Source organism: Alosa pseudoharengus, unplaced genomic scaffold, assembly GCF_046254945.1.
Source record: "Alosa pseudoharengus isolate Yale_2024_CS ecotype anadromous, Long Island Sound unplaced genomic scaffold, YU_APseudo_1.1 YU_APseudo_1.1_scf_20, whole genome shotgun sequence".
NCBI classification, from domain to species: domain Eukaryota; kingdom Metazoa; phylum Chordata; class Actinopteri; order Clupeiformes; family Clupeidae; genus Alosa; species Alosa pseudoharengus.
Window position 1 is genome coordinate 7,542,629 of NW_027468664.1, and position 27,927 is coordinate 7,570,555.

The 27,927-nt window shown below is 38.4% G+C and overlaps 3 protein-coding genes across 3 annotated transcripts in view; 1 reads left to right on the top strand and 2 right to left on the bottom strand.

Moving 5' to 3' along the window:
* Positions 1-927: 927 nt before the first annotated feature.
* On the bottom strand, positions 928-14,477 carry LOC143136572 (uncharacterized). The gene is made up of 2 exons (XM_076297287.1): positions 14,404-14,477; positions 928-3,253 (listed from the first exon to the last, which is right to left on the bottom strand). Exon 2 carries the CDS (start codon positions 3,243-3,245, stop codon positions 1,113-1,115), a length of 2,133 nt encoding a protein of 710 aa, XP_076153402.1. The 5' UTR covers positions 3,246-3,253; positions 14,404-14,477; the 3' UTR covers positions 928-1,112.
* A 63-nt stretch (positions 14,478-14,540) lies between these two features.
* On the top strand, positions 14,541-16,400 carry LOC143136573 (uncharacterized). Its single transcript, XM_076297288.1, has 3 exons — positions 14,541-14,618; positions 14,852-15,345; positions 15,480-16,400. The coding sequence occupies exons 1-3, from the start codon at positions 14,605-14,607 to the stop codon at positions 15,989-15,991; spliced, it is 1,020 nt and encodes a 339-aa protein (XP_076153403.1). The 5' UTR covers positions 14,541-14,604; the 3' UTR covers positions 15,992-16,400.
* Positions 16,401-25,239: 8,839 nt separating this feature from the next.
* Positions 25,240-27,927, bottom strand: part of btbd11a (BTB (POZ) domain containing 11a) — a 125,344-nt gene continuing 122,656 nt past the window's right edge. Inside the window, exon 17 of the mRNA XM_076296398.1 lies at positions 25,240-27,896. Within this exon, the coding sequence (XP_076152513.1) occupies positions 27,675-27,896 (222 nt within the window). The 3' untranslated portion in view covers positions 25,240-27,674. The remainder of the gene's footprint in view (positions 27,897-27,927) is intronic.

Sequence of the window (27,927 nt, forward strand, 5' to 3'; positions counted from 1 at the left end):
CCTATCTAGCTATCAGAACATAGTACTATTAGAACATAGCAGACCCCAGCCAAATTATATAACTTTAATTCATGGAAAGGCATCATTTATGAGTCATTTTTGCGTTTTTATTTAATTTTGTTTAATACGTTTATTAACTTGTTATGTTGTGCATTATAACAAATTTGTCTTTAGTATTTACTTTCTTATATTGCATTCACCAAAGTATAAATCAAATTTGTATGTGTTGTCCCCTCTCACTACCAAATACTTCTGTAGCAGTCCCAGGCCGTCCCTGCAGATGCATTCCATCCAGATGTGATCTCAGGGATGCTTGGCCGGGGAGAGTCCCCAGTAAGTCAGCTGAACTGAAGAATGTATTTCAGAAATCTGTTATGAATGATTCTGATTTAGCAATAGTGGATCCATCTTTATTGTGTTATGCTGCTATGCCTGTAACATTTTACTGTAAAGTGTCATGCATCACATAATTACCATGGGAGAGTTATGTGTGTTCTTGATTCTTCTCAATGTTATGGGGTTGCTCTGTTCTATGGGTAGTGTTAGTGACACACCACAACTGCCAGATGTCACTGTAGAACTAAGAACAGAACATATTGTGTATTCTAGTCCTTTTCTGTTTTCTGCAGCCATTATTTCATTTCTATTATAAAGTACTAATAACTTCTGCACTCATATCATTTTGTTGCTTTATTTTGTAATAGCCATCTTCACTCTAATAGCCTAAAGTTATGAGGCCATAGGAGGCCTAATGATATGATCATAGACTGTATAAAATAGGTTATGATGCCAGCAGGGAAAGATACTGTTGAATGCAAGTTGTCAGCACATTGGGTAAAACACAAAAAATGCAGTCAATCTTCCTTTTTGAGAAACATTTATTATTAATATTGAATCATTATTAAATGACATAGTCAAGTGGCAGAGGCAGAGCAAGTATTATCTGATTTTCTTAATGTATGTAAATGAGTATGTTGGTATATTAGTTAAATAAAATCTAACAAAACATCATGTCTAACAAAATATTAGAAAGCAATGGCAAAGCAAGCGGTCAAATTAAAGTCATGGCTTCTTAGACCGGTGTGGGTAATGACAATTCAGTTTTCACCAATTCAGGCAAATTGCTCTTCATCTTCTTTTTCTTTATCTTTGAAGGCACTTTGAACAATTTCCTTCACTTTGTTTGTTTCCTCCTCGTGTGGTGGAGGCATTACTGCGAGTAGATCTCCCTCAATTTGCTTCATTCTGGCTTGCGTCTTCATCTCAAATTTCCGCTTGTTTTCAAGGACAAGTTGTCTTATTCCATCTTGTGCCTCTTCACAAGCGGTCTGGAGACCACGTCGCTCTTCTTTGAATTGTGGGTTGCTGGGATCAAGGGCCATCAGTCTGCCCAGGCTACTGACACGGTCCATCAGGTATTTGGCAGAGACTTCGGCATAAGTCCCCGAGATCATGTTCACCAGACTGGCAATGTTGGAGGCTTGGAAAGCCTGGTTGTAAATCATATCTTTCATGAACATCCTCGAGGAGTACATTAGAGATGAGTTTGAGGCCTTTGTGGCTGTTTTCAGGAAATTATTCAGACAGGTGCTCAAGCAGGTCTTGACAATGTTGGACACCATCTGAAAGAATCGCACCATTTTCTCCCATTGCTCCTTCACCCTCCCCATGGCTTCTAGACCTTTCATTAGCATCTTGATGGTGGTGTTGAAATCGATCTCCTTGACCTCGCAGTTTCTCATCGTCACCAGAATCTCAGTCAGCTCCCGTTTGTTCTTCTCCATGTTGTCGACGCTCTTCTGATACATCTCCCTCACCATGTCCAGCTGGGCGCGGCTTTGCTCGATGCGCAGTCGGGCGTTCTCGGTCGCAATCTGACTTGCGCTGTTTGTTTCTGGCCCACTGGCTTGGCTTCTGCTCAGCTGAGGTGGTTTAACAGTGAAGGCAGCTGTGTTGGTGTGGCATTTGCCCTTTGAGTCAAATGATTGGGCCAGGCCGTTTATTTCCTCAATAAGGGAAATGAGCTCGTTTGCAGCCTGGTCTGATGTAGGTTTCAGTTCAGGCCTTGCTTGCTTCCTTACTGCGTATTGACCAAGCTTTACACACAGGATAATGCCTTTCTCACAGATTTGCAGAGCAAGCGCTTTCGGCTCACATTCATTCTCAGATTTGATGGATGATAATATCCTCTCGAAACTGCTTTTCTGAAAGTTTGAATTAGCTTTTTGACGTTTCTGATCGTAAAGTGCTGTCTCGTTGATCTGCCTGTTTTCATCAACAAACATTTTCAGAGATTCACAGTGGGTCAAAAGTTCAGCCGATTTGGAGAAGATGTTGTTTGCAGCAAATGGATCAGTTGCCTGCCTCTGTGGTTGAACCCCCTGGGGCTGTACGGTGTTTAGGATTTCAGTAGTAGATGAGAGTTGGTTGGCAGCGATAGACATTAAATTGCCTCCAGTGTATGTGTTAATTACACCCTGCAGAGCAGAGGTAAGACCTGATGAGAGCCCTTCAACCAGGTTCATTCCAACCATTTCCCACCCAGTTGGTAGAGAGTCCATCGACTCATTGAAGCTCCTTTGAGCATCGCTGAGCTGTTTATCCATTTCCTTAATAGCTTTTTCGGCACGCGCGTTGGCTTCATCTGATGCCTGCTTGCGTAGTTTTGCCTCCTCTATCTTGCGCTTGACATTTTCAAGTTCCTCACCATAGCTCTGTTTGGCATTAGTGCACGCCTCAAGGAGCTCCTGGATCAACTCAATGACGTTCATGAATTTCTTTTCCGTCCGCTCAGCTAATTGCAGGCAGTCCTGTGCCATGTGGTCGATGTTCTCAAGCTGGTCAGGGAGAAGGGTCTGGATAAGCTCATCATTGTCCTGAAGGAGGATCCTCACGGACACCTTGATGTACTCTGGCACATTCCCAGTGTAGAGGCGGATTTGATCCATGTTCTTGTGAGCCTCATTGAAAGCTGCCCAGCCAGCATTGCAGACTTGCATCAGGCAGGCACGGAAGGATTCTGGGTATCTGATGTGCTTGAAGCCGTCTTTGGGTGGATTTTTGTTGATGGAGAAATCTACATTTGATGATATGAAAACTAACTCTCCCATTATTGCGATGGACAGGGGTCCAGGGGTCAGGTACTCTTCCCAGTTGGTATAAGGCTGCATGAGCAGCTTTGTGTCATCTCGACCATCTGATGCCTTGGAGAGGCGCTGGGTAGCCTTTGTAATTGCTGATGCCATAGTTTATCCTGGGGAAACAATCACCATTTATGATATTATACAGACATTCACATTCATGCTATATCAGAATGTTTTACCTGTAGAGAAATGCTTGTTTTGCAGTTGTCAAAAATGCAATAACTACTGAAGTGAAAAAAAAACTACTATTACTGTGTAACGGTCAAATAAAAGCAGTGAAACAGAGTCAGTCACATGAGTGGGTCAGTATAATCATAGTAATGTTTTTGGTTAAATAATTTCTTCAAAAACCTTATTATTATTGACTGTTTTTCATTTGCTGACTCGTAAAGATTCTTAAAACCTTAAAAACCTACTTTACATTGTAGAACATGTATACTACCCACTAAAACACAATAACATCTGATAACTTGTTATGTTGTTATTGTGTTTTATTGTGTCAATAACATCTGACAGGTTATGTTTTGACGAAAACAAAAAACACATTTTCAAAAATGGAGACATCGATCTTAATAATGCCTTGTGGTGAACTTTTTATTTTCCACCATATGCAAATTAGGCCCTATATTTTGCATCATATATCCGATGGTATCTAAAATGTGAAGTCTACCCTTATGTTTTGGATTAGAATGACATTGTGAATCATCATAAAATGTTTAGGTGACTAGCTAATTGTGAGTTCAGTGATGATGTTTCAAAAATGTCAAAGTTTAAAATTAAAGTTACACATAATGTAACTTTTCATTTATGATCACATTCTGGAGCCGGAATTGGCTATATTCGTGTCCAGGAGGAGGCATTGTTTGATAGGCCTTCTCCTGCAGCCCTCCGTCTTGAAGAAAGATTCTAGAGCGCTTGGGCTAGATGGGTCATACCATGGGTCAGCAGTCATCAGTTGTTAAGTTAAAGATCTTTTCCCCCTTCATCAAAGTAAAATTGTAAAGGGCCAACAGAGTAGATGTTGAATGGGACTGCAGTGAAGTTAAAGGAGCTATGTGGAATACTGTAGGCGTTGAGTTCTCTTGAACATAGGCACATGGCACTCTTCCATTGACTTGCACTGTATTTAATACAGCGGCCACACGTGGTACAATGTGGTATTGCAAGAGAGCTGGCTTGGTTCCAGCAGGTTTACATGCTAATTTCAGTGGCTAGAGTTATTTTGATATTATGTTGAAATGGTTGTTTCACATTCTGATGCTATTTCTAGGTCATTTTCATGTTTTATACTAAACAACTTCACACTTAAAGCACCTTTAAATTGGCATTGAATATGTCATCTCCAATAGACCTGGGTTAGAGGGAGCCAATGATAATAAGCCATTATGGTCAACTCTTCCACAGGCAAACCAGTCCAACGTTGAACTCCTAAGCTGTGGCTGCAAGAAAGGCTGCTGGGGACACCTGTTGCACTTAGACTATGCAACTGATTGTCAGACAAGTTTTTTTTTTAGGCCGCAGTAAACACAAGAAAACAAGTTTGAGTTTGAGTAACTTTAGATTTTAAGTTTAAGAATTATATGCATAAGGCTGCAAAACCAGAGAAGTTAAACATTCAGAAAATGTCAAATAAAGAATTAAATATATTGCATTGCATATTTTCATTTTATTTTTGTTTGCAATAAAATAGAAATCAATAAACTAAACAAAGTGCTGATGTTTATTATTGTTCACATTATTTTAGGGATAGGTTATTATAGATACCTGATACCTCTGTAAATCACACTCCAAATGCAAAAAAAAGCCTTATAAAGTGCACAGCTATGGAATCCAGCAGGTGTCACTTTTACTAAATCTAGTAAAGTCCCATCAGAGCAGGGGCGTCCCTCTCTGTCTTCAAATAACTCTTGAAGACAACTCTTCCAAGAACACCTCCTAGCACTTCTGACAATCTCACACACCTGATATGCACTTACCACGCTCTCCCCTCCTCTACCTCCTTCCTCTCCACTTCCTCTCTCCTCTACCTCCTCTTCTACCACTTTTCCTCATAACCATACTTGAGAAGGCACTCCTATCCTCTTGTACTAGTACTGACAGATTCAGTGGTAATATACAGCAATTCCTCTGTATAGTTTAAAGGCTTCTATTGCTGTAGCTTTAGCTTAAATGTTAAAAATGAAATGTCTTTCTATTGCTGTAAGTCACTTTGGGTAAACATGCCTGCCAAATGAATAAATGTAATGTAGCTCTACTGTATGTCAGTGTGGAGGCGATTGTGAAGGAGACAATGAAGAATATGAAGTTTGTTTAACAACAACAAAACAATTAAACAAATGTGTTTCTATATATTTTTGAAGTAAATGTTTGTGTTTGATGCTTTTTTTTGGAAAATAAGTTGCCAGGGTGATACTAAATAGGTAACCGCTGCATTATCAGGTCTACGGTCGGGGATTATATCTACACACTATAGCCTATTCACTTTAAATTGTATGATGATGTTATATGGTGCATGTAGGTCTGTAGGTCCTAGTTAGCTAGCACTTTCAATCGCAGGAAGCATAAATTACAAGAAGTGTTTCTTTTGCAAAAGCTCATATAAGAATTTTATAAAATGTATTAACAAAAAATATTTTACAGGTCTTAGTTTTCTGTAACCTTAATATTAGGTAGATCTGAGGCAGTGCAGAAACTATTTTCCTGGATTTTGTCTGATTTGACACCGAATTACCCAAATGTCAAACAATTTAGATGGCTGAGATCAAGAATATTTCACTTGAGTGTAAGTACATGCACACAGTTTAGTCTAATGTTCTAAAGGAAATACAGTATATCAAACATACACTGGTTTGGACATTTTGCATAAAAGCATAAAACTTGTAAAGTTTGGTGCCCTGAACATTTTCATGTCATCGCAAAAACTCCTTGTGTCTGCCAATGTGACCATTTTGCTTTCCACCATAACGGAATAATGCATTTTATATCTCTTAAACCAAAGATTACACAGAAAAGTTAATGTTAATTCACACAATTTGATTGTCAAGGATTACAATGATACAGTACACTGTAAAAAAAAATCCGTTGATTTTACGGTGAAAAACTGGCAGCTGTGGTTGCCAGAATTTCACCGTAATAAATACGGTACAAAAATTCTGTTATTTTTACGGAAAAACCCAGCAGCTAGATTACCAGAACTTTACCGTAATAAATACAATAGAAAGAATTCCGTTATTTTAACGGTGAAAGACTGGCAGCTGGGTTGCCGCAATTTGACCGTAATAAATACGGAAAAACAATTCCGTAATTTTAACGGTGAAAGACTGGCAGCTGGGTTGCCGCAATTTGACCGTAATAAATACGAAAAAAACCAATTCCGTCATTTTAACAGTGAAAGACCGGCATCTGGGTTGCCAAAATTTTACCGTAATAAATACAGTTTAACCATCTCTACATTTACGCTAAAATGTATGTTCATTTTACGATTAACTTTTGTTTCAAACACATTTTACTGTATACATTAACTAACACCCTAACAAATCCGTCTGAACAGTCTCTACTACTATTTTACCTATCCTATGTTTACCACACAAATCAACCATACAATTAACAGTTTGGTAAAAAAGACAACTTTATTCCTAGAACTTACAATCATCTATGCCCTAATCAGTTAATAAGCTGTTAGTTGGCCATTCTGCCCATGTTGTACCAAAATGTCTTTTCAAAAACAATGAGCTTGAATAGAATTACCAGGAATACCTCCCTTCTTACATAGTAATTAGGCATAAGTCCACAGATTTCAACAGTCTTATGGCAGGGAAAAAGTCCAGGTCTGCAAAACTTTGAGATGTTTCAAAGGTGTTGCCTTTCTGTGGCTTGTGAAGTCAAAAAAGGGACAGTACTGGACATCAAGAATCTACCCTGGCTTGTAGGTGTGCCGAAGGAGGAAGGTCAGCTGCTTCAGCCCTTTCTGGCGCCATTGAATGGATCAGGAACATCGGCATAGGAAGAGAAAACAAAGGCACTTTTAAGTCATATCTACAACGAGTACTGGTAGAATAAAGCAATTCATAAATTTACTGTCACATGCAATTGCCACCAGCTCAGTAGGTACATAGTTTATCAGTTAAAAGTTGACACATTGCTGGGGTGGAACCTGCAGAATATAACAGATAGTAACAAAACCCCAAGACCCCATAACACAACGCTGATTAGTCTCACCATGGACTGCTACTGCCGAGCCAACCAACAGGCTTCATGTGTATCTTTCCCTTCTTCAGAGGTGAGCGGGACATTGGCTTGGTCTGGCAGGAGTGAATTGATGAAACATTATGAAAAATTATGACTGACACAAAGGAACATAGTGGGAAAATAGGCAAAAGGTAGTAGACAGCCAGGGCTATAGTGGAGACTAAACTCAAGTAAACACAGTTTACCCCTCTCAAATTTGAGTTTATCCACCCCTCGATAGAATTTATACATGAAAATCAACTTAAAGTGTAACACCGGCAAACTTCGATTGTAGGCTCTATGTGTGCATGGGCACAAGTCAAAAATTTGGTCAACGAGACGATTACGTCCAAACCCGCGTCTTCCAGTAGTAGTGTTCTACTCACTTTCACCTGTATTGCTTCTATGGGTGAACTGTGGGCAAGTGGGACACACTCACAAAATGTCAATCTATAAACACTTAGAAATTCAAGGTTTCTAAGTGATTATAGATTGGTTTATAGAAGGTTCAACATTGCATAAAACTTTGTTCAAAGTATTATCGGGGTCTCTACATATGAACTCGTGCATAGAGAACATTGTTTGAGCACAGTTTATAAACACCTTTGTTTCTGAAGACTGCACATTTGCTTATCCTAACAATCCAAGATGGCGGCGAGAGGGAGTGGCTAAGGTAAGCAAATGTGCAAATGTGTGTCTTTAGAAAAAAACGTTTTAATGAACTCTGTGTCTACATATGAACTTGAGCATAGAAAACATCGTTTGAGCACTAACCACTAACAAAATTAGCAACATCTTACCTTTAATATTAGATGACTGCCAACTTGAATAGCTGAGGAAAAGGGGCTGACCTGCAAGGATGAGACAATGTTAACTTTCACCAATATATCACATTGTTATAACTTACAAAAGAACTAGATTTGCATCATCTTTGACATGTTGCCACATGTGGCTGCTAAATTGTATACAATGTGAATGAATGAAAAGTCAAAACAAAAAAGTTTTCCAGCACACCTTAGACATAGCAGCTTTATTTGGGCCTGTCTTCCTTGAACACAGTGATAATTTCTGGCAGAGAGGGGACTCAATCCTAAATCGACCCAGTCGTTCGTGCTGCTGCTTGGCAGGTCAAAAGAAAATTTAGGGGTGAATGGCACACAAACTAGATTAAAAAAAAAATGTAAAACTACATTAGCAAACTTATTACATATTATATTACATTACATTACATTCCTTTACTTATACAACCAAGCATTTCAATTAAAATGTTAATTTGCTACCTGACAGTTCTTAAGTATGTCTAGCTTAGCTTTGAATAGCAATCTGTAGTTGACTTGACACAGCAGTATTGTCTCAACTAAGAAATGTAAAATGCATTCTATTGACTTACCAGCATAGTGGGCCTACAGGTCTCCTGTGTGTCCTAGCCCTCCTTCAGGTGTAAGCAGGGTGTTGTGTCCTGTTCTAGATGGTCTGATCTGGAAGAGGGGATTAACAGGGGATTGATGAGACATTAGGGCTGATGCAGTAGGAGCAAGATGTAATGTTGGTGGACAAGCATTACAATATAAATGAAAGCATAAATGATCAAGGCAGAGACAAGAAATCAGGGATACTTACCATGGTTGGCGAGAGCGAGAAAGAGAGAGAGAAACAGAGAGACATTGCATACCTTTTACATATACTCATCATTGGTTCCATAGTTGTTCTAACCAAGTAGTAATGAGAATGAACCATCTACAGTTCAAAAAAGACTTACCGAATTCATGCTTGCTTTTCTTATTGGAAATACAGCGCCAGTTTTTTTTTTACAATTGAAATTACTGCTTTATCGGAATTTCTGTTGAACAGTTTTACTTAATTTAGAGAGATTTAATTTAAAGAGTTCAATCTATAACATAAAACTGGACATTAAAACTGGATATTTAATTTTTACTAACCTGTACAATGACAAAACTCTACATCAGTTAACATTTCTGTGGCAATACATTATCACTGTACCTTGTTGATACCCTGTTGACACAAACCAATCAAATAAATAAATATTAAGTCCTCAGCAATGCAATGATATTTCTACCTTTCCCTTACACTCAACAGACGAAGCACTTTGCAATGCACGCCTTAGCAGACAGAACAGCTCCACAAAATGTGACTGGAAAGCATGGCTAAAACGAGCGCGAAAAAAAAAACCTCCTCCCCAAACGTTCAGAAACCCTATTCACCACTTCACTTCTAAATAAATAGCCTACTCCTAGTAAAGGAAATGTAAAAACTTACCTGTAGACGTCTCTCCCAACATACCTGCAACATAAAGATTAGGCAACGTTAACTTGCACAAAAGCAATACGATTTCCAATGCACAATTTTCCTGTTAACATTAGCCAAAACTATGCTTTAACTCTAGCAATTATCCAATTACTAACTGTAAAGGTCCAAACAATTAATGTATTCAATAAAACATGTTTAACGCCTAATGTACTTCAACGCCAAAACTTTCGCCTGGAAACATAAAGCAAGGCTAAATGACTGGAACTCCCGTCAAGTCATTTCAAGCTTCTGTGCACAATGAAGGGATTAACGGTTAACGTTAATAAAATGGCGTTCTCAATCAGAACTCAGTTAGATATTTCACACTGAGACAATTGACATTCCAGCTCAGAATGTAGACTTAATGACTGTAGAGAAAAACGGTGTAGACTAAGTATGATATCTCCGTTTTATTACAAGTTAGAATCGAAGCACAATATACATAATCTAAGGTAATGTTGACATTAATCAAAGCATGGTCAGAAATCTGAATGCTAGCTGGCAATTTTGTCATAGGCTAACGTTATCCTACAACAGAGATTCAGATAAGATAAGATAGTATTTTATTCATCCCGAAGGAAATTCTAGACGTAAGCCATTGCAAACACAAGAAGCTTAGAATTGCATTACTAATTAATACTTTTAATCAGATTTAACTCTTCAATTTATTAAATTGTCGTTTTCATTACTTACCATCTCACAAATCACTGTCTCCTTCGCGAACAAAATGGCGGTTGATATTTGGCCATGTGGTTTAACTAACAAAATGCAGCGCCATCTATAGGCTAGCTTGGGGAAATACCTTGGGGAAAATTCAGTGATTTAATGCACATGGACTATAATCATAGATGGCTAATGCATATTAATTTGTTAATTTACATAAATTATTTATATGTATAAATCAAAGAAGGGTGCTTAGACAATTTGATTCATCCATTAGACTACCTGCAGTGAATTTTACAGGGGTAACCAGTATTTTTTACAGAAAATAAAAGCAAAATATTAATGTGTTTTGTTCTATGTATTATGTCATATTTCTAATGGTAAATCAGACTATTTATCCGCCCCATAATGCACTTCGACTCCCCATTCTGAAGTTCAAAAAGACCAGCGAAATTTCACCTCGGGGCGTGACAGCCAAACCGCTAACCTTTTGACTGCAGTGTCTAGCCAGCCCAGTGGTGGCAAGCGAGATAGTTCAAACGTTTAAGTACTTAATGAAGATATCCAGGGGTCTTTATGCCTTGACTAAGTTGATGTTGCTTATAAACAACAATTCATATTCATAGAAACAACAAGGTCAATAAGACATAATATATTTCATACCTGTGTTGCAGCATGTAGCCTAGCTGTCTAGCTAGGTTTACAATGGAATCCAATGTCCGAACATACTAGCAGTTCGCTTGTCAGCTAGCTAAAAAGTTTGAGTGTTTAAACTAACATATAGTGGTCTATTTAGTGGTGTATGTGCCCTGACTAAGTTCGTGTGGCATATAAACCACAATTTGTGTTGATACAAGTGCCAATGTTCGTGTAGAAACATTTTAATCACATACAAATGTTCGTGTTACAGCTCAGGTAGTCTCCGCCATCTTGGTCAGACTTTTTTGTAACTCCCGCCTCCAAACACAAACACGGGACCTGATTGGTTCTCGAATGGTCCTCATTTCGCCTGCCTCGGTGATTCGCTGTCATTTCGCCTAACCAGGGCGAATTTCGTCTCCATTCAACCTCAATGAGTGAAGCGAAATTTCGCCATGTGGAAACCGACCGTTAGATGAGGGTAAAAGCGGAAAAAAATTGTGTGCTCCCTGTTTTATATAATATGGCATGTTTCTGTTTTCTTAACGGTTAATCAACGTATTTTCTATACAAAAAAAAGGTGAAATATATGGTTCCAGCTGGTAAACATATTTACAATACTTAACTGTTGTAAGAAATGTTTTCTACCGTTTCTAAGTTTACAGTTTTGTACTGTTGCAATTTCACAAATTTTCACCGTAAAATCTACGGATATTTTTTACAGTGTAGAGTAGACCTAGTGTCAGAATTTCTTGTTTCGCCTTGCATACACTGTTGAGCTGCAACTCGTGGAAGCACTAACTCCCACCCCCTCCCACAACCACTGAAATGTGGTTTGTTATATATATTTTTTTTTATATATATATGTATATTTTTTGGGCTTTTTATGCCTTTAATGATAGGACAGTGGAGAGTGACAGGAAGCGTTGTTTGATGTTTACGAGCCCTGTGTCGTCAGACCGGGCTTTTTCACAGTGTATTGAGGGGACAGGCAGCTAGCGGATCAATACTGTAGCTCAGTGTATAGTCATGTTGTGTATAAAGTGCAATGGTGTAGCATGTTTCATTCATACATAAATACACTTACTTGGTTACATTGTATACCAATGCATTTTCATTGTTGTCCCTGAGGCAAAACAATGATTTTGACTCTATTTATTTATATATGGTACAACATTGGCACTTTGTACACTAAATGCTCATACACTGAGCTACTTTCACATAGATTTTTAAATGCCTATCTACACACATACTATTTTCACCCTTTGAAAATGACCGAAAAACACAACCTCCTCTTGTTTTAACCTTAAAATCTTCAAGTCCATTACATGCGGAGAGCTCAAGTATTGGTCCGTGTAACGCTTTGCAGTGCTATGTTCTATTTGCAGAATTCACATGAAAAAATATAAAAATAGGCTTAAAAATCCGTTATCCATTCTTTAGGACGGCACAGTAAATGGGTTATTGTTGCATATTTTGATTTTCAATTGAGCACAGTTACGGTTTTCTGTTCAGAAGTTAAAAATTTAAATGATGCGTCAATTTTCTAATTTTCCTTTTTTGAGCTTTTGGTTGGACTGAACCACGAGCACCGGGGGGAGAACACCATCTAGATCAGTGTTTCTCAAACTTTTTCAGACCAAGGACCACTTATCCAATAAAAAAACCGTCACGGACTACCTAGCTAAAAAAAGAGTAGTACCTACTTCAAAAGTATATTACACAATAGGCCTACTCACTGAACCACCTTGCTTATTGTCTTTGCACCTTGCTTATTGTGTCAGATGATTAATATGATTTAAACTGGCATAGCTTACATAGGCAATATTGCAGAACTGTTTGGATTTACATACAAGTTGGTTGAATATTGCATCTATACTATATTTTACCACGTCTCCTCGCGGACCACTTGGGATAGCTTGCGGACCACCAGTGGTCCCCGGACCACACTTTGAGAAACACTGATCTAGATGGGCCAGGCTAGATGGTGGAAGAGAGCGCCGCCTGAAGTGCGTGATTTTGACTCATTAGCCTACTTTAGAGATTAATAACTAAAACTTCGCCGATTTTTGGGAGATGGCACGTTAAACATAATTTTCAGCCTATGTTGAACATATCTACAGTATATTTGAATACCATGGCCATGCCATACCATAGCAAATAATTCCCCAAAGCAGAATGCTTTGCCATCGACGTCAGTCTAGGCTATACAGGCTACCCCAAGCACTGTTTGACATGGGACATTTTTGCTTATTTTAACACTTTACGCTAGACTATAGGTTTCATTAGGCTAAACGAAGACACAACAGTGAGTATGCTTAATTTATCAGTTTATCCATTTATTAATTTCAACAGCAAATAGCCTACATTGCTATAGGCTACTACGGCTCAAGTCCATTGGATCATGTAGGTCTCCAAAGCCTCCCAGAACATGAACATTCTACACACGTACTTGTGTCAGGATGCATCTGAAGTTCTGCTCTCGAGCTGACATTATCAATCGCTTAGCACCTTGATGCAAGCTGAACTGTGTTTGATAGCCCTCCATCTCTACATCCGCTGATAAAATGTGATCACCAACACCGCGCGCCAGGTCATCCCCTACGCCTGTGGTCACCCCCCTACGCTTGTGGTTCACCCCAACAAAAACGGTAAAAAATGCAAAAATCCAATATTAACTGAATTTTACTTTTGTTTCCAATCCAGTTTCTGTTTTTTTTCTTTATCTTGCGTGACTAATGACACATTTAGAAAATAACAGCAATTATCTATTTGCTGACCAGTTAAAAAATTTGAAAATTGGATTATTGAACACATTTTTTATTTGGATCAGATGGATAAAGCAAATAGAACAAAGCACTGCAAAGCGTTACACGGACCAAGTATTGGTACAACATTACAGTAATTAAATATAGTATGTAAAGAAAAAATAATGATTGATACCAAATGCATACAAAAACAAGTTTATACTACTGTTAATGTCACTGTTTTTGCATTTTTTTTTTTTTCAAATTTAGGGCCTTGTAGAAAATCAATGAGTATAGCGTACGCACTTTTAATGGTTCAGCCATACTGATAACATTTGTCTTCAACCAATGTTGAAGTTTAGGCAGTCTATTAATAACACTTTTCATGATATTAATGCCTAAACATTGCTTCCCAGATAATGTGATTTTCAACCTGTAAAACTGAAATAATTACAAGGGCTGAAAATAACATAACATGACGGTGTAGCAGCAGGCTTGTCTGATTTGACACGGAATGACCCATTTAAGAAATATATAGTAATCTACATGTTATTTACATCAGCAATGGACATTTATTCTATCATTCTATTGTTTATCTGTTTTTTTGTCTGACTGAAAAAAAAACATTTTATCCACAATTAACCATTTTAAAGACCACTTAACAAAACTTTGCCTACCAAAAGTCTTCTTGAGGATTTTCTGTAGATTCACCTTGAAGTGCTGTGGATGCTCAGTTCTGGTTAGAGGCAGTCACTTGGAAAAGGCATGTGCTATTATGCAGACGTGAGCTGAGCTACATCAGCAAAGCTGGTGTGACACTGCTACTTTAAAAGCTGGCCTCTTTAGAGCCCTGTCCTCATCAACAGCAGCTGCAGAACATGGCAGAACATCGGTAAATACATTGTTTGTAACTTTGAGCTACTAGTAATGTTACTTCTGTAGATGTATCTGAGTATTTGCACATTTAGAGTAATTATAATCTTAAAAGACTATTCATACAGTACAATTTGTTTTTGAAATAGTAAATGTAATAGTAACAACATACAGTATGACATCTATGGTAACAATGCAAACAAAATGCTCAGATTTATATAATGTGTTTCCTCTTCTCTTCTTTTCCTCAAGGCAAATGTCACAGTTGGTTGAGGACTTCAAGAGCACAGTGCTTCCGCCCCTCAAAAGTGGAATTTCTGCATTTAATGGTCTAATATCCACTCTCTTGACCACAAATACAGATATAGTCACTAAGGAAATGGATTCATTTAGGACACTTCGCAGCATCATTGAGGAGGTAAAGAAGTACATGTCACAGTCAGAGGAAGCGGCAAATACTAGGCTGAGACAGGTAGATAAGCTCACTGAAAATTTGACTGCCAGAAAGGGAGATCTTGAGAGGAGGCAAAGTGAGAAGAGTCAGAGGCTTCAAGACTTAAAGCTCAAGTTGCAGTCAAATAGAGCCATTTTAGAGATACGTACAAAATCCTTAAACAAAGCCAGAAACTACAAGAGGGAAGCTCAGTGGAAACTTCAAGATCTACAAAACAAAAAGAAGGAGGCAGAGAATACACGAAATATTGGGATTGGGCTCGCATTCATTCCCATTGTTGGGTGGATCGCTGGTGAGTTTATCAATTTCAAAGAAATGTCAAGAGTACTGTAACAATGTCTCACACATTGATAATGTCTAGTTTAATAGACATCAAGTTAAGTGTTTAGATACTTTGTATTGTACTTTGTGCTTTCTTTTACACAGGAGGGATAATGATTGGTGTTGGTCAGGAAGATTTAGACCAGGCTTCCTGGGCAGCAGAGCAAGCAGACCAAGAGGTGAACGCATTTCAATCTCACATCAACACCATCTCCTGGCAGCTCTCTGAGAACGAGAAGCAGATCAGCCAGGTGAGGGTGGAGATGAGTCAGGTGAGCGCTGATGTGGAGAGAATACAGCAGGACCTGAAGACAGTGAAGAACCAGCGCACAACCATAGCCAATTTCCAAAGCAAGATGAGGAACGCCGTCAACCTCCTGGGCCGACTGACTGGCACGGCATCGGTGGCGGAGGTCCAGACAAGAGCCTTTGTGCTTCTGGGTCCTGTTATCAGCGCACTGGAGAATGTGATTGAGCTGGCTGGTCACATTACTCAGCAGTCTCTTCTCTGTGACAGAAACCTGAGGGCTCTTATTTTCACTCTGCAGCAGAATCACCACAAGCTTAGGGCCATTGAGGCTGATAAAGATGCAGACCAAGACAATGATTTTTATTGAGTGTTTAATCAAATAATCTGTTATCTTCTCAATTTTTTCGAACCCTGTCACTCAATGTATGTGGGAATTGTCGTGCTAAAATATCTCTACCCCGAGCTAGGCTTAACTGTGACTGTTGCCTTATCCACCCATAATTAGCTAAATCACCATGCGGTCGACTTCGTATACTCTTGTACTGCAGTCTCTCTATGAGTAAAATATAGACGGCACACATATATGGTCTTTGAACACGGGTTAGAATTTTATCATACAGAATGCATATTATTATTGTCATTTATAATTTTGTTATTTTATCATGCAGTTGTATAACTTTTTTAAAAAGTCTGTTATAGGCCTTGTTGAAAAACTCTTTTCTTCTCATACAAACATGTATGTGCAATTCTCTCTCAAAAAATGCATATATGTCTCATCTCTATTAATTGCTCTGAAGGCTAAAAAGTATGAAAATATACACACATGGTTTAATAACTACATCAGTTCACAGTATGTAGTAAAAATGAGTACACTCCCTTCAACAGTAAGATACATTTCTATTTTCAAATAAAGTAAGCCAACACAATTATTTGATAGACAATATTTAAATAAATATTAGTTAAGCTATATAATTATATTACACTACTTATATTATATTATTATATTATATTATATTATATTATATTATATTATATTATATTATATTATATTATTGTCCAACTTAAGTGTTAAGAAACATAATTACTGTGAAAGAATAGGAAAAGAAAGCTCATCTCATGTGCTTCCCTACAGCACTGTTCACCATTGTGTTTCCTACAGTTGTGGGCTTTGGGGAATATTCTGGGTTTTGCATACTGGAAAATTGCATGTAGCCACTTCCATATGCCTACATTTGTGAATTTATCAATGAAGTAGCTACAACTTCCCTACACCTTGAGAACCCACATATCCCCAGAGAAGTTTTCTATCATCAGTCTAGAAGCAGTGGTAAATATTTTGAGAAATTATGATTAATCTGACTCCATAAAATTAAGAACTTGACCTCCAATAATTACCAAGTAGTAGTAGAGTAGTGGCATGGCATATGAGGGAGATATATAAATGGTGGTAAAATTATAATGTATTAACCAGTAAACCATAAACTTAATTGTAAAGCAATATCATTCAATTGAATGCAGATAGGTACTGTACAGTATATACACAAGTTAAATGCCAGTTGAACAAAGTAAACTTAACCAAATAACAAACATAAACATAAACATAACAAATTATACAGTTTGTTTAATGCTTAAACACAACTGTGATTCTAGCACAATTTCTAAAACTATTAATACTTATAGCAAAACCACACACTGAGTTCGCAAAACTAAAAGCACAAAAACTGCTTTGCACTCAGTTTGCAATTTTGTAACACACACTTTGCACAACTGTAGGCACAATGGCTATTATTTACACTATTTTGCCAACTCTCTGGCACACTTTCTCATGTGAAAACTGTTTTAGATAATTAGTTCACTTTGCAATCAGCCTAAACACTATAAATAAGCCACAGGTAATGTACATTGGGTACAATGGAGGAAGCAGGATGAGTGAGAAGAGAAAGAAATAGCCCTTTTACAGACAAAAAAACTGTCTACATGTGGGGATATTGTCATGTCAGGCCTGGATACGTCATTCCAGAATATATTTTTCCCGGTGCCGTGGACTAGGACATTGCATGTGATGTAGACAGAATTTTGAGAGAGATGACCCGATGTAGACTGATTTGTTTTGTCTCAGTGAAATTGCTATTTTGTGTTTTGACTTGGAAAAACACACTTGTGTTTGTTTTGATGTGCGCAAATAAATACCAATACTTGAAGTTTGGATCCCTGTATGTTTACAGAACTATGACAAAAGTATGACCTCAAACTGACATAGTCTACCTTGTGCACAGAGAAAGCAAAAGCCAGATGTGTTTTTTATTCAGACCATCAGTGTGTAGTTGGCACATTGTGTGCTTGCTATTGTGATGGCTTGTGTTTACTGTAGTTATAGTTGTGTTTAAGCATTCAGAAAAAAACTGTAAATCCAGAACAGAACAAAGACATTCCTCAAGTTACATAGATATGAACATGGAGACACCTGAATCCCCAGGGCATCTCTGTTATCTGTGATCAGGGGGTGTGAGTGCATCTAATCAGAGAGGGTATCAAATATCCCAGGTTACAGAATTTGTATTTCTTGCATGGAGACCTTAATATGATACCAGACATGTATGGATTATCATTTCTCATTTGACAAATACAGTTAGCGTCCAGGTATTTTCCTGTGGTCTAGGACAGTGGTTCTCAAATGGGGATTTGTGAAGGCACTCCAGGGGGTACATGAGAATTTAAAATATACATATATTTAAAAAGTAGAATCCATGCAAAAATACTTTAAAAACAATTATCTAATAAATATTTCAGGAAAATATAAGTTAATAAAATTAATTTTATATTTCATTATCCTAAAGTCCCCCCCATACCAGGATGGTTCGACCCAACTTGTCACATGCCACCCGCCATCACCTGTCAATCACTTTTGTATGTGTTTATCAGTTCCAAAGTTTAATAAATTAGACACTGATGGCACAGTGCTCTGTTTTAAGTCATTTTTAACTAAAAATGCTTTGCGCTGGTTAGGGGGTACTTGGCTGAAAAAATATTTCACAGGGGGTACATCACTGAAAAAAGGTTGAGAACCACTGGTCTAGGAGAGGCCCAGGACAGCAGGGTGATGAGAACCAAGGCCAAATGCAGCTGAAAACAGTGATTTTCCAGTTCAATGTATGCATAAACAGACGTGCTGTGATTACAAAAGCTTTCGTCAATATGAGACCTTTCCACTTGTTTAGGTATGCAAATGCTGGCAACTATCTCTGCTATTATTTTATTTTCTTGACAGTTCGTCTACTCTGGGTGTCACAAAGCAGTACACTTCTGAGGAGGAGCTAAAACACATTTTGAAGGAAGTCAACAGCATGTTTTTTGTGCTGAACAACATCTAGTGTGTGTGTGGTCATGGTTTCGCAAATTAAACTTGCATGCAAAGGATGTTGTACTGCCACAAACATCACCCCTGATGCTTTGTCTCAGTTAACTTGTTTAGTTTTAGTTGATGTCTAAATGCAAATCCTCTGTATATGCTGTAATTGAATCTGCAATTGCAAAAATGGTGGAAGATGTGCATAATGATTTACCAGAATTAGCATGAAGCAAATTCAGACGAGAAAATCCTGTTCTGTCCTTTGTGACTGTATACGGAACTTACAGGCCTAGACTTTGAAATTGATATGGGTTTAATCAGAGATGGAAGTTTGGACCAGTTGCAGGACAAAGTATTTTAGCGTAAAACAAAAAAGAGCACACAGGAGTTTAGCTCCCAATTTTTTAGTTAAAACAAGCAACGTTTTGTCCTGTCTGGGTCTTCTTCAGGCTGATGGGTCAAAACTTTGCTGGTTTTAGTTAAAAAATTGGGAGCTAAACTCTGGTGCGTGGACACTCCCTCCTTTTTTGTTTCAATCAGAGATCCACATATTAGTTTTATGAAAGTCTATTAAAGCATGTGTCAAATAAACGTCATAATAGCTTCATAAAACATTTTCCAACCATTTTTGTACTTAGCTAAAGCTGTTTTAACCAGTCAGTTAGGAGATTTACAAGGCCCTTTAGCACACAAACACACACACACACACACACACACATGCTCGTTGTCACTCACTCTCACTTCAGCACATAACACATATATTTATCATCATTTGCTAATGAAGGAATAAAGTAATTTTGGATAGTGAATGTTTACAAGCATCCATTCCTGCTGAAATTGCCATCCAGAGTATCATAGTTTAGTAACTGGCCAGAGAGAGAGAGAGAGAGAGAGAGAGAGAGAAACATGCAGTGTTTATATGGAGTTCAAAATGGTCATCTGAATGCCAAAAGCATCCTTCAGTGCCCTGATCAAAGCATACACTGATGTAGCCTACAGTGAGATGTTCAGAAAAACAGCTGGACAAGATAACACAAGGCATCACAATATATTGGATAATTCACTAATACACAAAATAATGATGCCCCAATGTCCTAATTTAAGGCAATACAATTAAGTTCTAATGTTGTCCAAATTCTGACTGTTGTCCAGCTGGAAATGTCTGACTGTATCTGTATGTGATATGCCCTGTAATGAACAGGAGGACTGTGCCTTATTCACTGTAAGTCGATCTGGATAGGAGCGTTAGCTGAATGACATATGTTTTATGTTTTTAAAATGTTTTATATGTTACAGTGCTGCAGCATTACTTGAACTTGAAGCTGAACTTGAACTTAAACTTGAAGACAGAAACACATGCCACTCACATGCAGCCTCTGGGGGTAAAAAGGTTGGGGATTTTATTGAATTATATAACATTTTGATCGCAAAATCGCTGACTGCACATTTACGTTTTTGTAGAACATCTGAAGCACACAACGTAGATGCAATGCAACAAGAAAGAAAGTATTTTCAAGTAAAGCCGTTGGCAACTAAAATGTTGTTCCACCATACATAGATGTGCATGCATAGAACAACTTCATAACAATGACAGAAATAGGTTAGATTCTTGAGCCCAGTGACACATGCATACAGCGTCACAATACATACCCCCCAAAAAAGTCTAACTAATTTGGCCAACATCAAATCAATGTAAAACGCTGGTTTTGGCTGAAAACAATTGAAGACATGTTATGCTAACAAGTCCAACATCACATCTCTGGTGGGGTGGCATCATCTCTGGTGGGGTGGCACTTGGGGTGGCCGTCTGGATTCTGGGGGTGGCCTGTGCCACCTTGTGTCCCTTGTTTCTTTTTTGTGTTTAATCATTCAATGCCACACTGCAAAAAATGAATTCTAACCAAGTGTTATTGATCTTATATTAAGATTAAAAAATCTATTTGGTATTGTTTTTAGTATGAAAAGACTTACCTAGCGCCCTCTCAAAAGATCATTTTGACTTAATTTAAGAAGACTTTAACTTATTTTAAGGAGTCTTATCAAGACAAATTTGCTCAACGCACTGGCAGACAAATTTGCTTGTTTTTAGGACAAATTTGCTTAACGCACTGGCAGACAAATTTGCTTGTTTTCAAGATGAGATGTCTTAAAATAAGTAAAACATTTTTTTAATTAAGTCAAATGATTTCACAAGAAACCGCTAGGTAAGTCTCTTTATACTGAAAACAATACCAACTAGTTTTTTTTATCTTGATATAAGATTAATAACACTTAGTTAGATTTTGTTAGATAAGCAGTTTTTGCAGTGCAACCACTAAAGAAAAGCTTTTAGAAGATACACTGTAGGCTAAAGTGTATGGAGAGATCACATAGAAGGGCTAGTAAGTGATAAACCAGGCTACATAATTCTGATAGAAAACATAGTCAACAAGCAGATTTTGAAACTGCCATTTCCAGTACTCACTTTCAAACAGAAAACATCATCATTTTCTGATGTTTTTTCCAAGAACCATTTTTGTCACTTAAGGGCAAAAAAGAGAAACAAAGCATTCTATTTGTTAACCACCAGTGCACTTTGTGACATACAAGTATGCATTATAGACAGAACCTCATAACACTTTGGTCAAATTGGTTGTGCTGTGCTGCTGATTCTGTTCTTTAATATTCTTAGGACAGCAGCTTTTTAGTAGCACATCTGCATTTCAATGTGTTTTGTTTTTTGCAATGTATTTCACACATCATCTAGTTAACAAACAAACAAAACCAGCACACTCCCCTGGACATAAGATGGCCTGTGAGATAATACTTCTAAAATGTTCCTGTTTAGAATAAGTATTTATATTTGGGATATTAAATATCATATTTTTTCTGTACACATGTGGTTGCCAATATATTAAAATCACAAAAGAATAGATTTCTTTCCATTTATGCCAGTTATAAAAAAGTCAGAAATGTAGTAGCACTCACATTTTGCCAGATGGATTTTAGCTTAAAACACTGTAAAATTTAATGTGTAATGACTGAAAGCAAGGACAATTGGAAATGTTTTCATGGAGAAGCTTGCAGTTCCTGAGAGACCCTGAGCCACCTCTTCCCACCACCCTACTCAGCTGCACTAATAACAACACATAAAAGATAGAATTGCCAGGTAACTTATCTAGAGCTTTACAGGGGGCTGTTCAGTCCACAAGGTCAAATTTGGCTGAAGAAACTCTGCACCCCTTTCTGCATGTCCCTGCTGAGAGTGTTGTCAAGGCAGTGGATTTGGGAATGAACAGTTGGGAATTCCAGTCATTGTCAGTTTTTACGACAGTTTAAGAAGGGTACCCCCATTGGAGAACTGTGCCTTCCCCTCAGATTGCTCAACTCCTGTGTGCTGAAATTGAAGAGAAACATATATGGCTTATTTATGCAGTTTGCTTGTGGTAAGTACTACATTTGTTATTACAGCCAAGAATTTGATATGAACCTTGGGATACATACCTAATGTACTGTGTGATGTTATGTTGTTGACACATCTAAATGCTGTTAAGAGTAGTTGTATATATAAATGTAAGAATAATGTGTTTGCCCGTTTTTCTCATGTTTCATTATATACTATGTGTACCAGGGATATTTACGGCTGTCATGGTGACTCTGTGGAAAGACATGGCCAGTTTCACGACTTTGCAAAGAGGGAGAGCACAACACAATTGTAGAGGTATGACTACCATGTTGTTTTTTTTGTAAAAATCAGGATTTCAACTGCACTAACAACAGTTATACTCTCAAAAGAATGATGAATAATTGTTTAGAAAATGTACTGTAGGTTTTCAAAAGTAATGTTTAGTGTGTATAATCTATCATGCCCTTTGTTTATCAACCTTTGCTTTAAAGGTAATCTATACTTTTTCAGAGCGCTCTTTGGCCAATTCTCTGCGGCGGGAGAGCCTGAAGCTGGACCGCACATTGCGCTCTCTGGGTGTCCAGTACCAGCGAGAATTAGCAGGCTTTCGGAATGTTCAGATGGAGGTGCAGAGGGCACTTGAGCGTCTGGACGGTGCCAACGCGGCCGTTGCACAGAGACTTCCTCTCATCCGGGGCAGCTCCCCTGCCAGGTGTTCTTCTTTTCCCTCCCAGACACCTTTGCAGTCCTGCTGCCCAAACCACATCGTGTGCTCCACCTGTAACCTGCGCCTGCGCCTGGCCGACTCTGTCACACGTCGCTTCACCCCGAGCCTGTGGACCATGTATAGCCACCCCCCTAATGCTCACAGTCATGGTGGCCACTACCGGATGCCCAGTTTTGTGAAGCAGCGCAATCTTTCAGCGTCTGATAATTCGCTTCGCTACCTTCCCTTCATGTGAGTAGGTTGTGTTGCCATTTGGACTTCCCCCCCCCCCCCCCCCAAACAGTAACCATACAATAACCATACAGTAAATATAAGTAATTGCATTTACTATGAAACTAAGAGTAGTCATCTTCATGTGGTAACTAATTTCACCACCTCATGTCAGTAAAAGAAGATTTTTTCTTCAGAGTTTGAGTACCCCAACTACACACAGTGTGACAGACAGATAATTGTTTATTTATATATATTATTTATTCACCCATTTACACAGAGCAAAGATTGATACAAGAAAAATCCATTACGTAAAACTCATGTCCAAATCTCCAGAAGGATTCCCTGCTAACCTTTCAGCTAAGTTTTTGTTCCAGAAAATTAGCATTTTACTGCCATTATTTGTACAGACATTCCTCAGCTCTTAGGAGCCAGACCACCGAGCCCTTTTCACACAGAGATAATGGGTGCACTGCAGTCGTCTAGCTTTTGTCTGTTCACTAAAAGAGACTGTTTATTTTATGCCAAAGTAGCAAAGAAGATTCTCATTCCAGAAACTGTATAGGTGGGTTGTGCATTAAGATATTAGATTGTTGTTATACAGTATGTTCATTGCTGTGTGTTTCGCAACCAAACACAGATGTGGTTTTCCAACAGAAACAAGTGCCAAAAAACGTATGCGATTATGGCTATTAATGCAATTACAGTAGAGCCATGCATATGCAATTGTCTGAGATGCAGTTGTTGGGTACTCTTTCAGTGGTAAAGTGGCAAAAGTCTACCAGTATCCTGGGACACATGTCCCTTTAAGCTTTCTTAAAGCTCTTCCCTCAAAAGGGAAGTTATTGTAAGGAGTTTAGGTACCATGTGAGATCCAGGGAAATGTGGACACCAAGCCTTTTCAAGCACGATACACTTTCCACTACACCTCTGTTTATGTAAATGGGGGCACGTATCGCCTGGAGTCCACAACGATCTCCTTAGTGTTCTGGGTGTTAAGGGCCAGGCTGCTGTTGGCACACCATGAGGCCAGGTGCCCCTGTGGCACACCATGAGGCCAGGCTGTGACATCTTGTCACCCCGTCTGATCACGCCTACCACCTTGGTGCCCTCTGCCAACTTGATCATGATGTTAGAACCATGTGTCACCCGACATTATACCCACATATTTGGTCAAATGCATTGCAGCCTACTTGACAGTAGACAGGCTATGTGGTAGTGTGTAACAGTTGATGTGTTTTTAATTGATTGGTTGAATCCTGTATTTTTCAGTCTATTGTTGTGACTTGCTGTCATGGCATTCCTTTTTAACACAATTTGTAGTGGTTAACTCATTCACAACTTCATGAAACATATTAGCAAAATTCATGACTTTGGCTTATTTTTTGTTTTCTCATTAGTGTTTACTTAAACATCAATACAACAGTGATGTTTCCTATTCTAGTCCTATTGTTTTGCTCTGACAAGTTTGATTCACCTTTAGTTTTTGGGAAGAAGCCTTTGTGCGTTGTTGGAATTCATGTGTACGTTGTTGGTAGGCCTACTTAAATGGAAATGAATGATGGTATTCGCCAAATAATTTCAACTGCAACAATTACACCGGATTCTTCTTAACTCCGCTCAGACGGGACAATGATACATGAGGTGAAACAAGGTGAAGAGTGATTTAAACTGTGGTCATTTTATTTGTCTGTACACAAATGCATGTCAGTCAACAACTGCACTGTAGCACAAGAATAACATTCTTTTTCCCTGTTAATAAACTCAGCCACATCCCTGATATATACATGTAGTACATCATATATTTATGTATATATTTTTGTACAATGTACAGTTTAATAATTAAATGTAGCAAATGTATCCCATAGTTCTACAGACTTGGAGAAAACATGCATGTTTGTCTAACAGAGACATCAAGGGGTGCTGGTCAAAGCAAATCAGTGATTCAATTAGGTTGCATTTATTAAGCAGGTTTCAGTGTACTAGCCCAGGCATACAGAGTAGAAAAGCCATGACACAAAAAGCTATCTCTCTTCAATAGCAGGACTTAGCAAGTTTCTTTCCAGGCATGACAAAACTGAACTCGATCAGTGACACAGTCATTGTATGGTTGTACATAGTTGTGAATGTACATATGGAAAAAAACGAGAAAGAAAGGAAAAGCAGACCCTTGAATGAAGGCATTCTATTTCACGTCAATCCATGACAATTTATCACTTGCATTACCCTTTAACTTATATCACTATTCACTATACTCTAATCCTTACATAGGCTGGACTTATATAGACATCTCTTTGCACCCTGCCGTAACTTTCATATATCTCTGGGTCCTTGTCCGTGACCTCTCAATAAAGGAGGCTGTCTCTGAATCATACATATATACTTTTCTCTACTCTGTGTATCTTTGAGGCATTAAAAATAAAGATGAATATTGTAAGAAAATAAATTCATATTGTGAATGCTAAAAAATAAAATAGTTTCACAGTTTTCTATCATGAGTACATCTTAAGGATGTTGTGAACTACTGGTTGTGGTTTGCCTGCCACAATTGCACATTAAACAACTGTAACATACAAACCTGTCCAATGGAATAGCACTCCACAAACTTATTCTATTCTTTATAGTTCAATGTAATATATGAACTAAATAAATCTTTGATGTCATTTCAAATGAGTTTTCACAGAAACATATATTTAAATTTGTTACATTTAGGATTGCACTGGATGAGACAACAAGCAATAATGTTCTATGAAGAATCAACAGTGTTATCGTACAGGTATCTACATGGAAATCCACTGGGACAGGGGGGGGGCGTTTGGTTGATGAGGATAGAAGCAGAGAACAACAGATTGGGGGGGGGGTGTCTTACATGAAGTACTTCTGTTTTGCTTGTCTTCCCTCTGACAGAAACCACTTGATGTCAGTACTACATGTAAAGGGATAGTTCACCTCAAAATGAAAATTCTCTTATCAATTCACCCTGTGCTGGTAAAAAAACTATAGTGTTGTTCCCTTCTTTTAGTGGTTGGTCTTTTGTCCTTTCTAGCCTTTGAAAATCACCATTACCTTTCCCGGTCATTGCTACTGACATTGAAATAAAAAGGGTGTGGAACAAGACATTCCTTTTGAAGTGAACTACTCTTTAACAGGAGACTGAGACTTAGCTAAACACACACAAAGAGACAAAAAATGTTTTAAAAAATGAAATAAAAAAAAAAACAATAATAGGAGCCTGACATGCAACTGCAGGGACAGAACCGCACGATCGTACAACATTTAAAAGTTTTATTGGCTGGCACCATATCCACTGGAAGCAGCAGGCTAGAGGAGAGGAAATGTCCAAGCGCTTGCAAATAGGCTGCTGGATGCACGGCTACAGAAGATCTCGTCCAGTTCCATGTCCTGTCTCAATGTGCTGAACTCCTCCAACACATAGAGGGTTGAAATCCAGGGTCACAGTTTTCAGTGTACAGACAGTGTTTGTAATGACAGAGAAAGAATTTGCATTTACTTGATAGCACTAATGCATTGCAGAAGTCAATGCAGTATTGTGTTTCCATGCAAGTTATTGACATCATTGACCGATTTCCAACTAGGCTAAGATTAAAGAATGGAGGAACTAACAAACACAGGTGTCTGGATCCAGTTAAAACTTGGCAAAAAACTTAAATGAATGATACGTACTGCATGACAAGCTTGTGAACCACAAAGAAATCATATAAGTTTGTGGACAATTTGGGTATAAAAATGAAACATCTATCCGCCACTGTCATGTTTTCTGTGGGTGTTATAAATAGACACAAAATACTAATATCTTCTTTTAATACCTTGACTTTGACAAAACTGGTTTTATGATGACTTAAGTTCATGTAGATCCATGTGACCATGTTTTATTTTCATTTTGTTGTAGATACCTTACCTGTCATGCTGCAAGTAACTAGTAACAAGATTGAAAACTGCAATAAAGAATCATATTTCATCTAGAATTAGTCCACTATAGTCTCGAATCATTGGGACCAAAGCTACATGTAATATTCAGACCATGTGAAACTCCACAATGCGTAAACTGCTAATGATATAAAACTAAGTGTAACTCATACATAGCCCTACAACAGTGCTTTTGGAGATAAGAGTTGGTAGAGACATGAGTTCTCTCTCTCTCTCTCTCTCTCTTTCTCTCTGGCGACTTTCTCTGCTTCCATGTAGGGCTTACGCGGAACAGATATATGTCACCACAGTGTTGTGGGGATGTTGTTGGAATGTTATGTCGCACAGCCCTTTCGGCGGGGGCTCCTTGGGGGACTTGGAGTGGTTTTGCAAAGTGGGGTCATTCAGTGAAGGCGTTTACCGCTGCTACCATGTGGGGGCGATGGAGAGCCTCACACCACTGAGCCCTTGGAGGAGGAGAGGTGGATGGAGTGGATGCGCGTGGCGAGGGTCTTCTCCAGCTCGTGGAGCACGTCGTACGCAGGGCCAGAGGCCGGGCTCTCGGCCGCCACCTCGTACAGGAGCTGCTTGAAGCCCTCCAGCTCGATCAGGAGCACCATGTTCTTCAGGAAGTAGCCCTCGATGAACGCTGCTAGCTCGCTCGCACCCAGGAACTACAAACAAGATAAATGATTGTGTGTCTTT

Bases quoted from the DNA above. Each gene is read 5' to 3' on its own strand.
- LOC143136572 (XM_076297287.1), bottom strand. From the start codon at position 3,245: ATGGCATCAGCAATTACAAAGGCTACCCAGCGCCTCTCCAAGGCATCA.
- LOC143136573 (XM_076297288.1), top strand. The intron at 15,346-15,479 runs GTGAGTTTATCA...TCTTTTACACAG, and splicing joins CATTGTTGGGTGGATCGCTG to GAGGGATAATGATTGGTGTT.